The 15,425-nt window shown below is 41.3% G+C and overlaps 1 protein-coding gene across 3 annotated transcripts in view; it reads right to left on the bottom strand.

Annotated features, from left to right (window-relative positions):
* COL22A1 (collagen type XXII alpha 1 chain) overlaps positions 1 to 15,425 on the bottom strand; it is a 218,588-nt gene that overhangs the window by 109,575 nt on the left and 93,588 nt on the right. For all 3 annotated transcript variants that reach the window (XR_014953121.1, XM_085572597.1, XM_085572598.1), the window contains exons 11-12: positions 12,116 to 12,169; positions 11,293 to 11,328 (exon numbers count right to left, since the gene is read on the bottom strand). Coding sequence is in view for 2 of the 3 variants with exons in the window: in XM_085572597.1 (XP_085428723.1) it covers positions 11,293 to 11,328; positions 12,116 to 12,169 (90 nt within the window). In the remaining variant the exon portion in view is untranslated. The remainder of the gene's footprint in view (positions 1 to 11,292; positions 11,329 to 12,115; positions 12,170 to 15,425) is intronic.

The raw sequence follows: 15,425 nt of genomic DNA on the forward strand, positions 1-15,425 counted from the left end.
AGGGACAGTGGTTCCTTAACTTTCCTGGGCAGTCTGTTCCACTTGCTTGAGCATTTAAAATTGCAAGCATTGTGTAAATATGGAAAAGAAAGGGCAGAGGCAGAGAGGTCAGGGCACTGGAATAACTGCCAGGCAGACACTGTCTGCAAATGCTCTGGGATGAAGCACACTGGGACAACAGGTAGGCTCTGGCAGCTGGCACTGAGCCCTGGGGACCAAAAGTCCATCACATTTTTTGCACACAAAGGCCAAACCTGGTTGTGCCACTGAGAGCAATTAAAATAATCCTGTATTCCCACAGATTGGCTGCATTCCCAGCGTTAACAAATGGGAATCAGGTAGTGACATGTAAAACACAGGTAGCTGTTTAGGCCATGCAATCCTATTGTCACCCATCTATTTTATGAATATCTGAAATTCAAAGACTGTTCTTTTTTGGAGAAGCACCAGGACCACAATAGGAAGGTAACAAGGACTTGGGAAATGCACCAGCAAAAGAAGAGGCTACTGATAAAGAAGGGAACTCACTATAACTTCTAAAGCATCTTCCCTTAGGTTTAGCTTATATTTTCTGGACTAATTTTGCACTTTAGATGGGGTGGCCTTTTGCTTTTTTTGTCAATAGTTTTGTGGGAAAACACTTGAATGTGCAGGTAATGGTACCTCTGAGGTATTTTGCAGTAACAGATACAGCATTTGCAGTAACAAATAAGCTTGGCTTAGGAAGTTCTTAAAAAATTAAAAACTGCGAGCTCTGAGGATACAGCACTAGAAGAGTCACTCTGAAAACTACATCCTTTGTTCCTCAAAGAATTGATAACAATTCCGCAAGAAAGAAAATTAAGAAGTTTTTCTGAGCCATACTGAAAGCAAAAAGTTCAACCAGAATTCAGTAAAAAGGATAGAATTTTGAATTTCTTTGTATTTGTTTTTAAATGGAAGCATTCAGAGTCCCACAATGGATACAAAGCAAGGGGTAACCACTGTTTCTGTTCTTCCAAGGACTCTCAGAGCAGGGCTCACATGGGCACATGGGTTGTCCAGACTCAATGGACCAAAGGAAATGCCACATCATGAGGAACTTCAAAGCACAGACAATTCTCAGCTGCTGCAGACAGAATATTGGGGTGATGAAGAAAAATACTCCTCTTGGCTTCAGAAAAAAAAAAAAAACAAAACAGGTTATCTGGGTAAGGACAGACACACCCAGAGAGGTTCCTTTGTTAGTTTGTGTACATCAGCAGAATTATTCCATTTCTATATTTGAGGAATGATGTCTTCCTGGTACACCAGGATTTACCAGACCATGCCAACTCCAGGTTAGTGATCCCTCCATACTCACTTATGCACATGCACCTTAATTTGGTTTGGGTCATGCAAAAATTTGCCTCACTTGGGTTACAGTGAGCCCCACTACCCCCCAGTTTATGGAATACCTTATGTTTATGGTCAGTGACCAAATTATGTCCACATTTGCCATGGTTTAACCCTAGCCTGCAGCCAATCCCCACGCAGCCACTCTTTCACTCCCCCACCAGTGGGATCGGAGAGAGAATCAGAAGGGTAAAAGCTGGAAAATTCATGGGTGGAGATCAAGACATTTTAATATGGAAAGCAAAAGCCAAGCACTAACCAAATCCAAGCAAGGAGAAAATTCCCTGCTTCCCACGGGCAGGCAGGTGTTCTGCCATCTCCAGGAGAGCAGGGCCCCACCACAGGTAATGGTTACTTGGAAGACAAACACCATCACTGCAAATGCCCCCCCTTGCTCCTTCCTCCCTTCACTTTATACACTGAGCATGATGTTGTGTGGTCTGGAATATCCCTCTGGTCAGTTTGGGTCACCTGTCCTGGCTGTGTCTCTTCCCAACCTCCCCTGCACCCCCAATTTCCAACCCAATGTGGCCGTAAAAATAACAGAAAAGGCCTTGGCTCTGTGTGGGCCCTGCTCATCAATAACAAAAACATCTCTGTATTATCAACACAAATCCAAAACACAGCCCCATACCAGCCACCATGAAGAAAATTAACTCCACCCTAGCCAAAAATCAGTACAACATTCCATGTAGATCCTGCTATGTCTGAGTGGAGAGAATGATGAAATTACAGAAAAAATAACTTCAATTGCTATATTATTTATTTCACCAGAGTGGGAAAAAACTATTTCACAGATTTTGCCATATCCAGCCTCATAGCAAATATATTTTTGAAGAGACCTAAAACAGAGAAGGAAGGAATCTGCAAGTATAAGGAGAGATGTAGAGATAAAACAATTCAGTATTACCTGATCCTAGAGAGACATCAGAAGCACATAAAGGAAAAATTCCTCAGTAGTTTTTAAGCAATCCACTCAAATTTAAATGGTTTTCTTTACTCTATTTGCAGATCCTCAAGCAGCTGCCAAGTTTACAAATATTTCTTCTAACTTGAGAACAGCTGTGGCCCATAATGACATATTTTATTTGCAACTCTTGGTAGCGGCCTATATTAATGAAAATCGAGCAAGCTAAACAAAAAAAAAATGGGGAAAAGTCATTCCAAAACACATAGTTAGATTCTCATTTGCCTGTCAAATTCAAATAAATCACTGTTCCCTTCCTTCAGCATACAGACCAGACAACAGAAGACAGATCATTCTAAGGTTAATTCCATACATTTTATTTATTTTCCAAACTGGTCTACATCTCACACGAAAGTGCCACTTTTCTAATCCTGGTATGAAATTAAAATTTCAAACCCTGTCACAAAATGTCAATGGAAGACCTGCAAAAAATCTGCCAAGCAGAACCCCATGAATCACACACTCAGCATGTTGGCAGCTGCACAAACTAGGGGGTCTAGAGCCAAAGTAGGAGACAAAATAGCAAGATTTGAAGGGAAACAGAACACCTGGGCAAGTTGAAATTGAAACAGAAGTAAAAAACTGTGGATTGGTGGCACTTCACCATGAACACCCCCCTCTCTCCTTTGTTAATTAACTTCACAGCATCCCTGTGAAATGAGAATGGGGTGACAGCAACTGTAATATTGCTGTTAGCTCACGAGGGTGATCATTCAGAGGTACAATAAAGCAGAGGACAGAGAAAAGGTCCCAGAGTCTGGGGCAAAGACAGATTTCCCATGATCCAGGTCAGTGCCGTGGGAATCCAGGATATTCCGTTGGCTGCCCTGGCTGTTTTAAGACCCTGGCAGGGGGCTTGGAGACCTTGGCATGAAGTCAAAAACACCTGTGTCTTCGATTTTAGCCCATGAAAAAACTGCACAGCTCTACAGTCATCAAGTTCAGCATAAAGTTCAGAATAACATCCTAAAGATTTCAAAGTTGCCACTGGTGCCTAGAATCCTGTCCATCATCTTCCTATTATCTGCCTCCCTACCACAACACTGCTTCACTCCCTAAGTAGGTGATTGCTGAGAGACTGGGGTAGTCAGACACCCCTGACAACTCCTGAATTTCTGCTTCATCTCCAACCCAGGCTGAGCCAAGAGGAGAATGTAACTAAAGAAAGCAGAGAGCACAGGGGAGTACAAGAGGGAGCTCTTCTGTTTGAAATACTCATGTTCAACAGCTAGAGTTGCTCAAACAATTGCTGAAACATTCAAATTAAGAAACAGTCAAGAGTTTGCAGACCTATTTATGATTGAACATAATGAGTAGGAGGTAAAATATAATTGGAAACAATCAGTACTATAATCCCACTGCACAGGGGGATAACCTGACAAATATACTGGACTATGAGTTGGGTTTGCAGAATTAAGTCTAACAGATCCCAAAAGTTAATTTTTTCTTGTTTGCATGGCTGGGGCAAAAGGGTCTTCTATTAAAGACACATTTCCTAGAAACCTAGAAAAACATAACTCTGCTCCAGAAACTTCTTTGCCTTGGAGCACAAGTTGATGCTTCTTGCCAGCATCTGACTTTACTCAGGACCAGACAAACAGCTTGCAAAGTACCAGAGGGAAGTGTTCATTAAAACAGAAAAATATTTCAGTCATGTATCATGGCTTAAAAATAAATAATAAATTAAATCCTTTTATCTATAAAAAGTACCTAGAAAATGGTTCTGGTCTTGTGGATGATTTGGCAATGCCAGAGACAGAAGGCCTTGTGGCCTTTGGGAGACACAAAATCTCAAGGTAGTGCTCAAGAAAAAGGGTGAGAGACCCAGAACAGGAAATTAAAGGTGTCCAGAGTTGCACCTGGGCAAGTCAAGGACAGCACAAAATCCAGTGCTGCCCTGTCTCAGCTGCCCTTACCTGCCCCTTCAGGGAACCCATGAACAAGGCACCTGCACCTTCTCAGCCATCACAAAACCAAGAACAGCCCAGCAAGAGCTTTGATCAGTGGAAAAGGGAGAACTCATCTGCATAGAGAGATGAACCAGCAGGGAGAAGGGCAGGGAATGCTTAGGACACTTTTGAAGGACCAGTGATAGCAACTTGCTTTTTGTAATGCTTCAGCTCTCTGTGATTCCTCAGGCTAAGAGCTGCACTTCAGAGGTGTGCTCCAGACTGCTGGGAAAGCTGTTTTATTTCCCACCTAACAGGCAGATAATCCATACCTATCCACTACAATATCAACCTCAGGAGCATCCTGCATTCCAACAAGATTTATCAATTGCAGAATCAAGACAATCTGGGTTTTTTTTTCCTGCCTCACCCCCAGTTTATTTTTGGAAGAAACATGGAGCTGGCAAATCTCTCTCACAAGCTTCCTCTCATCACTGCCAGTGGATCTTGGCAGAGAAATCCTCTAAAGAAACAAGTGCTGGAGACTTTGCAAACTTCTGGCTGCCAGTAGATGTCATTGCATACCAGCAATGTACCTGCCAGCCAGGGGGCAATGCTGAAAAAAAAGCCATGTTTTCTAAGTTTATGTAAGGGAAAAAAAAATAGGGGAACCAAGTTACTAGCACTCTTACACTGCTGAGAATTAAGCTATCACAATCACAATAAGTATGTGAGTTGACTTTGAGTTGTTTATTGCAATCTGCAGCTGTTATTCTGGGTCACAGAAACCCACAGAATTTATCTAAAACCCTCTAATCATGGTTAAGAAAAAGAACTCCATCAAACCATGGTTATTTAGCTCTGCAGAATGTGCTTTAACTACAGTTAAGGGGACACAAAAATACTCAGCATGTAGACCAAAACTGGCCACATACACAAGAGGATTCAGAACACACTGAGTAAGGCAGATAGTAACATTACTAGAACTCACCTTTTAACAGGACAATTTTGAGAAGAAATCACAGATATTAACAACTTCAGTGAACTGCATAACAGACAGCCTTATGAAGTAGATGAGGTATTATTATACAGATGTTTAAGTGCTGGATTGAGAGGTTAAGTGCTCTTAACTAGCACTCAGTAGCTAAAAATAGTTCCTGAGCCAAAGAACAGTTCCAGCACGAAATTAAAAAAAAAAAACTAAACCAAAAACAAACCCAAAACATATATATATAAAAACCCCCTGCAGGTTGTGCTTTCACTTTGCATTACCAGGGCACTTTTACCCACATTACATTTTAATCTGCAATAAAACAAGAAGACCTGAGCACTAAGAACATGAGAACGCAACCTTGAGGAGGCAACGTTTCCATAGCCACTGTCTCCAAGGAACATCAGTGACAGGGCACTGGGGCTTTGTTTTGTCTTCAAATTTCAACTCAATATTATTTCTTATCTTGGAGATGTTTTCCCATTTTGTTACTGTCAAGAAGTGCTCACTGAAGGAGCCAGCATGGATGTTGATGCACCAAGGCTCCTGCTGCCGCTTCTGCCTTAGCCTCTCTGGGGAAAGGCTTCAGCTCTCCAGTCCTGTGTAAACTGAGTGGCATTTGTGAGTTTGGGGATTTGGTGACACTACCTGAACACCACAGCATCCCAAGCAAGGTGTGTAACCTCACTGGAGCATCTTCCGGCGCTGGGCTCACCATTTCAGCAATGAAAAGGACACATATCTCGTGAAGTGATAATCAGCTTTATTTGGAAGTTGCAGGATTTAGGACTATTTTTTTGTTCATATAAGCTTAGGCCCCACATCATTTAAGAGCTCAGACAACACATCCTGCTATTAGAAGTTCAAGCTGGTTGCTTCCCTTCCTTTGAACTGAAGCTGTTTTCAAGCTTTCACCTCTAGCCCTTGGGTCTAAAATTTCATTGCCAGCCTGAGCCTTACCTGCCAGTGTCAGCTTTACCTGCCAGCAAATCACACACACCATCCTCCTGATCCCAAAATGCATTCCTTAAAAATAAACAGATGAAAGCTCTCTTTCTCCATTGAACCAGCCTGCCGCACTTTTTACAGGCAGAACTGCATTCAATTTTTTGTGTCCCAAGTTGCTGGATGCTGGCCAGCCCTGATCTAAAGGCACAGTGCTCGTGCTAATTTGGTAAGTCCTGCTGGCAACACAGCACAGGGGTAAAAAAGCAACAGGGCTTTCAGGTCAGGCTTTTGGTATATTCAGCTGCCTCAGGGTAGACAAAGCACAGGGCTGTGTGTGGAGACACTGTACTTAATAGAGCAGATTTCCACAGCTTCTCCAGAAGCCCTAAAAATGACAATAGCTCCAATATGGAAGAGAAGAGAAGAGGAAGCAAAGCCTATGTTAGAAGGATCTAGTAGGCAAGATATACAGACAGGACGGAAAGAGGCTCTTCAGCTTAATTTTAGGGGAACAAAGGCTAGCTGCTTTGCTCAAGGTCATTAGAGCCAAGTTCCAAGTCTGGATGTCTAGCCCAGAGCCTGAACTATCTACCTGCTTTTCTTTTCTATGCTTGGCCTTGCAGTCACTGAAGTTCTAATAAGCCAAACCACTTCTGAGATTTTATTCTCCTTAGAAATACTGTAATAATCCTTCTGTGTTTTTATCAGAGTCATTACCATGAAAAAAATGCTAGGAGAATATAGACTTTATCTACTAAAGTTGTTTCTCATATTCATTGCTGTCTGTGCAATTATTAGCATGAAGAAAAACAGATAAAGCACAAAAGGAAAGCCTGGATACTCTTGGAAACCCATTAGAGAGGGAAGTCCCAGTCAAAACATAATGAATCCTTCATCCACCACCTCTGCAAAAGATGGGTGCTCATGGTTAGAGTTTTTTCCTCTGATTAATTGGTTGCCTGTGGAAAAATCATAATAGTGATCCCTTGTTCCACTTATTTCATGACACCTTTTTCATGCTTCCTTCTCTTCTTCAACAGGTGTGAATAGTGTTGGTCTAAGCCCTGAACAAACTATGGAAATTTCTCTCCCTTTCTGGGCAATGAAAGTGTTAGGAATACTAAAGAGTTGTAGAAAGTCTAAGAACAGCTACCAGGAGTCAAGAAAAAGGTGCAGTGAGCTCCTGGCCCATTTGCCTCAGTTTTCCTCATGGGAGACTTCTCAAACCTTCTGTCCTTCTGTCACCAAACACATTTTGCAGAGCTCCACTGACATCCTGAAGCAGAGAATGTCTTTGTACTCACAAGAGGTTTACAGATGTTTCTCTCTAATTAACTCATGCACTGTTTCAAACACAAAATTTTAACCTCCAGAACAGTCTGCAAAGAGGTGTTTCAAGACCTGCTGGATGAAAAGTAAATTCATTTTGTTCATTTTAAACTTGCTATCCGGTAGCTTGGTTTGCTTCCCCTTCAGTTTTACAATAAAAGAAAGTGTGAAAAATATTTTCCCACTAATATCTCCATATCACTCAAAGTTTGATAGATTTGAGTCTTATTCCCCTAAAGTCATCATATTTCCAAGCACCTTCCTGCCTGCAGAACCTTTTCATAGCTCTTGGCCTTTGGGATTCTGGAAGGGTGTCTCAGCACCATTGCATAATGCTCAGTACTTTGCAAGACAAATGTTTAAGTTTTTGAGAGCCTCTCAGTTAATTTTGCAGGGATGCATTAGAAGGGCTGGCTCGTGATGTGGATGGCTGTGCCCCAGGAATGCAGACCTCATGCTTTACAGAACCTCCCTTGTCAGACATGAATTCTCTGACTTTGATCTAGTTATTGAAACCCCCTTTTGCTTGAATCATCCTCAGAAATGCTCTCCAGCTGCTCCTTCTGCCCCTGCTCCTCTTGAATCAATAGAGTTTTGTGATGTGAGTTATAACCCTTCCAGGATCACATCTGGTTTAGCAGATAGCCACTTGAATAACCTCCAGAGTAAAGGTAAAGCATTCCCTTTCATGGTGATGATGTTACAGAATTGTATATTTACCCACGGATAATCATCAGCTCATCAACAGAATATTTGCAAAAGTGAATGAACACACAGTAAAGGGACACAGATTTATGAGCAGAAACATGACAGCCTATATCTAATGTGAAAGGGATTAAGAACTCCATGTGCTGAAAGATGACAATCAACAACAGAAATTTAAGATCCAATACAGAGCAGCAATGGGTGAATCCCATCTCTCCAGGAAATCCACTTGAGAGTGGTTTACAAGGGCACCTATTGATGCATTATGATATTTTCTTTTTTTTTTTTCTTTTTATATATTTGCACAGTAACTTGGCTGCATGTGCATGTTTCTGTACATAAAAAGCATGCTCCATCATTCTGAGCTATTTAGGCCTGGCAGAACATGCCAGGCTGCTTCTTGAACCATCACAGTGGGTTTCCTGGGTTTGAAAGTTACACAAGTCCTCATGTCAACATGAGTTAGGTTTTTAGCCACAGCTGCTATTGTCTTGGGGTTTACAACTAATGATGTGCTAGACATGTTATATATGCTAATACAAGCATCCTTTTGGCTTTAACTTGGTGATATAACCAAGGTATAACCTGGAGAAGCAAGGCCATTACCTCTCCTGTCCTTCAGGAAAAGCACAGGATTTTCCCTCTGACAAATGCCTCACACCTCACATAAATTCCATACAAACAGTACTTGGCAATAGCATGGTCTGACAGGTGTTTGGCACTGGCACAGCTGGAGAGCAAGACTATCATAAGGGAGTGATTTTAATCTTGTCATCTCAGTCTTTTCAAAGGCGAGACCACTTTGTTCCATAAACATTTAGGATGTGAGCCTCGTCCTTTTAGAGGATTCCACAGCACATGCACAGCAACAACCACACAGACTGTAGCTGTTAGCAAAGTCCAGCATCTCTGATCCAGCTTTCCAGCACTGGCTCATCCCCATAAAAATAATGGAAACAAAGCTGTCACAACCAAAGTGAGAAACAAAGATTCCTGCTCATGCAGCCATTGCAGCCCAGCAGGCAGAGACATGCAAATCCTCTCTTTCCAGGTGTTCTCCTCTCTGGGAAGGTTTTAATTTCACAGGTTATTCTACTTTGATGGTAACTGGCATTGCAGGCACTTGCAGCCCTTCTCCCTGTGGTTCTGGCTGTTTCTTGGGCACTGGAACAGACTGTGCAGGGACATAGTGACATCACCAAGCCTGTCAGAGCTCGAGAAGCATCTGGATTGTGCTCTTAGTTAAACAGTTTAGTTTAAGTAGTCCTGGAAGGAGCAGAGAGTTGAATTAGATGATCCATATGGATTCCTTCCAACCTGAGATAGTCTATGATTTTATGATTCTATATCCTGAAGCTCTTTTTAATCAAGCCAGCAACATACAGCTGATAAGTCTTTGCCCCACATCAGGACCAGGACTGAAACTGAGCCTGGGTGCACATGGGGCACAAACACCCTGGGTCCCATAAACCCTCCTGCATAGATGAGAACAAGCTGCCTCAGCTGGCAGAGGTACCAAATAAACACAACAAACTGACCATAAACTCAGCATCCTCCAAGCCTACACATTTCTTTGGGCACTCAGTGCAGTTTGGCTACTCCAGCTGAAGAAGTTCTGCATGTACTGTGATATCTCTTTACTTTTGCCCCTCCAGACCTGCAAACCTATTTGTCTATACATGAAAGTAATACAGATGGAATTATATTTTCTGACATTTTTGTGCAGAGTACAGATGGAATGGTATTTTCTGACATTTTTCTGCAGAGTTCAAATCATAAGAAAACAAGAACTTGTTTCAACTACAACACAACTTAATACTATAAGCATCATGTTTCCTACCACACTGCTGGCTCTCACCACCTGCCAAACACAAGCTGGTTTCCAAAGGCTGAATCCTGAGTCTCAAAGGCTAAATAGTGTCTGTCAGTGGGAGGACTGCAGGAAAATGAACGCAGAGATGTGGTTTTATGGCCCCCATGTTTCTAGCCTGGCTCAATAAAATTTCCTGCTATGAGCAACTGGCATTTCGATTGTAATTTCACATGATGAATTACCACTATATACAATCAATATATCATAACCATAGAAAGAGCAAATGAGAAGCTGCAATGGGCATAAATCCCATGTTCTCTCTAGTGCAGCATTCTTCCTTTCCAATCACAATCCAATATTGTTTGAAATTATCTGAGCAACTGAGTAGCCACAGATTCCCTGAAAAAATCTCAACAGATTCTTAATCTCATTTTCAATATGAACATTGACTTCTTCCTTAATATGTCCATTTCCTATCCTGTCAATCTTCTTCCATTGCTGCTTGCAACCTGAAATTTCATTTTGATCTTAAGGAAAACGCCCTCGGCCAGGTGTGGTATGGAGCTACAGACAAAAAGAGCTAATTTTCTGAAGTCTAGACAATTCATTTTTTTGTGCAGAATGGAAAGTTTGTAGCCAGAATTGCCTTGAAATCACCAGCTTTTTAGAATGCAAAGTAGCAGTCCTGCTACTTGTTTCCCACTGTTGATCATGAATGAGTTTTCCAAGATAGATAACACAGAAAATTTCAGTGGTTATTCCATATCCTCAGTTTTAACCTCCAAGTCTTACTATGCTGTCCTGCCTAATACTTGAAGTAAAAAAATATTCCAGCTTTTTTCATTCAGTTTATTAATGAGAAGATTCAATTAGAAGAAAGACTATGACAGACTTCTCATAAAGCAAATTTCATCCTGCTGAAAAATTCAATAAACTCAAAAATATGCTTTCCTTCTGTTTTTCACCCTTCTGGCCAATTTCTTTAGTGCATTATCCTCCACGAACTCACTGCTGCTTACACAAAGCAAAGATTATGATTTCAATTTGATCAGATTTTCCATGGTCAATGCACAAAGAAGCTCAAAGAACATGAAGGGAAGAAAACAATGAGCACTCAAAAGCTTGTCTGCAGAAGGAGGCATAAAGGTTCCCATCCCCACAAAGATCCAACTGTGTCACATCTTTTGTATCCTATGCACTCCAAAAGCAACCTCTGAACTACAGCAGGCAACAGCAAGCAACTCATTTGTTGGACCAGTGAAGGGTTAGGTCTTACCTTTTCTCCTTTTTCTCCTATGCCATAGGCTTTGCCCTAGAAATGAAAAAAAAAAAAAAAAAAAAAAAGAGGGGAAAATGTAAATTTCAAAACAAGGATATCAAACAACCCTACAAATACATATTTCATGTTTCCCTTGTTATGCATCCAAGATCTAGCTCTCTTTATATTTAGATATATAAGCCATTTCAAAACTACTATAGGGAAAGCAATTTTCATTGGGCATAAATCCTTGATAATAATTCAGTGACAAATTAAACTTAAAACTTATCCCAAAATCTCCTACTGCAGCCAGAAAAACAGCTTATTTTTTATTCATGGAAGAGCATGATGTTACATTTCCAAAAGCAAAGTTGCCAACAACGGTTACTGGAATGAATTTTGCATAGGGTTAAAGATTTTACTGCCTAAAATCTGAGCCTGGCATTTGCATTAATTACAGCTGGAGGCAGTTGTGTCTTGGTCATCTGAATATAAAAAGTCAAGAGAGATTTGCATCTTCTTTTTGTTCAGTTGCCTCGTATTGTCCCCCAGCAGATGTGCAGCTGTGGTAATCAAGTGCATCCAAGTTACATATTTAATTAGAAGGTCAGTATTAAGTCAGTTATCAGCTGTACCCAGGGATGAAACCTCCATTTGCCCCTCTCAAAGAGAGGCCAGTGAGTGCCAGGAAGATCAGGTTCCTCCTGGGATTCAGGTCCAGAGGAGGGAACAGCTTTGACCAGGGCACACAATGCTGTGAGGAGGTTCTCACCATGAAGGAGAAAACAACTACCTTCATTTTCATCTCCTTTTGCGAAATCATTTGGTATTTCTTACTTACTGACTCTCCTTTTTCTCCTCGAAGTCCAGGAAGCCCTGGGATGCCTCTTTCTCCCTTGAAATAGAAAATGTGTTAATACCACATAGCTAATTCATTCTTTTCTGAGACATAGAAGGAAAGTGATGCAACAAGGGTTTGAAATAATGGACACTTTTGGTTCCACCAGTCTCTACAGCCAAGATTTCAGCTCCTGCCCTAAGGACTGTGTGTACCTAATTGCATGTCTTGAACATCCAAGTTTTCAGATTGATTTTCTATTCTATTTTTCATGTGAAAATACAGGTAGTAGCCTTTGGAGTGCACTGGCAAGGCAGAGTTTTCTCCTGTGAAGTACTTCAAAAGCCTTTATTATTTAATAAGAAAGAAAATACTTGCAAAGGGGCTTTGCAGAAGACCTAGAGGGTACATGCCTAAAATGTGCAAAAAATAATCTGAAAATATTAAGATTTTAGAGGGTTTTTTTTTTTTGTGATCCAAACGCCTTGTTTTAAGTCACACTAAATTTTCAGAATCAGCTAACCTTTCTCTTCCCTTCCACAAGTGTACAGCACACACAGTCATTCTTTCTGCTTGTTCCAATGGGAGAGAGGGAAAGTTACATAGAAAACAGACAATTGGAAAGATACAATTTATGATGGTTGAAAAAGTTACAACTGGATAAAGATACACATAGGGAGGAAAAGAGAAAAATAGTCAATCAAAAATCAAGCAAAACTTTTTCTTCACTTTTCTCCTAAAAAGGACAAAGGGATAAAGAATCATAGAAGATACAAAATTTCATAAATATTTATCAGATGCAGAACTTAAAGTGGTGCCAAACCCAGCAAGTGCAGAAAAAATACCCGTAAATCATTTTCACACACTGCTCTGCAGGCTCAAATCTAGAGGAAGGAGACCAGTGGAGGATTTATCCACTACTTGGACTAGTTTAAGGCTATTTGCTGTGCTACCACCAGTTCCTTCAATTCCTCCAGCACTGGGAGCTGCTGGGGAGCAGAGGGCTCTGCCCACACACACTGCCTGGCTCTTTCCTGATGCTCACCCAAAATGTACAAACCAGAAACGTGCTGTGCTGAGCACCCCATATCTCACTTACAAATGCAATGTGCTCACCTATTTGTGCACTGGGACTTCAGTACAGACTTAACATCGAGCAGAAAAAGTCTCAGACCTTGAGCAGGACCTTCCAGTACCACAGCATCAATAAGTCTGATGACCCCTGCTCTCCCCACATCTCCCCACATGGACCACAGCAGGATTTAATTGTGTGTCTCTATCGAATTTATCCTGATCTATGCCCCCTCAAAAAAAATGTGCTTAGCAGCACCAGGAAGTGGAAACATTTGCCAGGATCATCCTTTCTTTTCCCCAGGTGAAAAAATGGTTTTGAAAGCACAGGAAATATGAAAGTTTCTTTCTTTAACCTTTCTGTTTTGTTTTTCCCTGAAAGAAAGAAAACTCACAGAGCAAGTAGCATATATACAAAAATTATGTCATGGTCAATTAAGAAGGCTGTGGTAAAAGTCACAATTTTTTTATGTGACCATCTCTTTTAAGTCACTGAAAGTACAAAGCCTTTCTAATTTGGAGAAAAAGATACATCCTGCTAGAGCTTGTCTAATACACTGGACTTCACAAACTTCACAATGGCAGGTAAGACTTGTTATTTGTGGACAAAAACACATCTCACAGGGCAAGGATTTTGCCTACACTTGGATCAATAGCAGTGCTGGAAGAGAGAACAAGACTGTTGATCATCAGCCCAATGCCCCAACCAGCCATCCTGGCTGCCTGCAAACAACACAGCCTGCAGAGAGACTGTGGAAGGAAAATAAATCAGACTGGGCTGTCATTAGCATCTAAAATTTATCAATAGGACCCAGCCTCAGACATATTAGCCAGTTCTGCCACAGCTATTTCCTGCCTAGCTGTTTCCCAATATGATCCTTTACCATATCTCATTTCAAAACACATCAACTGTGTCTCCATGCATTACTCTTACTCTGGCAGCATGGGTCATTGAGGCAGAGGTGTTCATCTCCCAGAATTTTTTTCCACTTTTTTGATAACTTCAAGCTCTCCTGTTTCTCCCTGCCTTTGAAAGCTGAGAGAAGATCAGAATCACATTATCTTCATCCTTCTTTAATAAATACCAGGTGGTAATGTTGGCAAGCTGCAAGTAAGAATTGAATTCCTTGCCAAGGGCAGGATTTTAGCCTGGGTAGCTCAGTAATGTTGCAGAGAGAGGAGAGGAGAGCTAAAATTCATTCTTGAACATAGAGAAAGGATGGTGACAAGCTGGTCCTCAGCAATACCAGTGTAAAAACTGCTGTCAAGAGTTGTATATGTTATGGAATCACAACATCTTTGCAAGCTGGAAGAAAAAACCTACTATTCGCCTTATTTAGCAGATAGAGAAGCGAAATAATTTGTCTCAAATCTCCACATTTATACTAAATTGTTGTCAGATCCCATATTTAAATGGCATCATTCCATGTCCTTGAGACTGGGACACAGTTCTGCCTTATCTGTGTACAAGTCTCAAACCAGTACAGCCAGGGAAAAGTCACTCACATCTGCAGGAGTGGTGCAGTCCTTCTGGGGTCTGTCCCAGAAAACCTGCTGATGCTGTGCTTGTAGACACACTCTGTATTCCACCAGTGTGTCCTGCACCCCAGTACTGACCCAAGTGGCACTCAGAGACACCCTCACCAGCACACAGACCTTGGCAAAGCAGGGGAAGACAACGGGATCTTGCTGCAGGGTCCTTTTATCATTATCAGCATCGTCTTTTCTGCAACCTCCTCACAAGAGTCATGGCTTTGCCATTCCTTAAAATAGCCCATCACTATTTAAGATGTCATGGATTCAAATAGAAAGCTCCTATTTATATATACATGGAGACATAAGGAATCTTTGTCTGCACAGGCACATTTGAGCAGTAATGAGCCCATGTTCTTTCATCCTAGCCTCCAAAAGGCATATTCTTATCTCCAAAACTTCTCTCTGCAGACCACAGACCAAGCTTTGCCAAAAGACTGCACATCTCTGAAGACGTTTGACCCTCCAAACCCCAGAGATTATTTCTTTCCCCTCTCACAGTCTTTCATAATAAATGAGTGACTTTTGTGGGGTGCAACTCAGTTATTACCAAACAGGTATAAATTCAGCGACTCAGTTTGAAGAAGTGATTCAGATGGAAATAGTTTTGAATATAACTTTTCCCCCAGACATCTTTTCATGGACAGTAAAACTGGGAACCACCAACATCACCAACTTTCACCTCTCCAGCCATGTTGTGACTCTCTGT

Source organism: Lonchura striata, chromosome 2, assembly GCF_050655825.1.
Source record: "Lonchura striata isolate lonStrDom1 chromosome 2, ASM5065582v1, whole genome shotgun sequence".
Classification (NCBI taxonomy): Eukaryota; Metazoa; Chordata; class Aves; order Passeriformes; family Estrildidae; genus Lonchura; species Lonchura striata.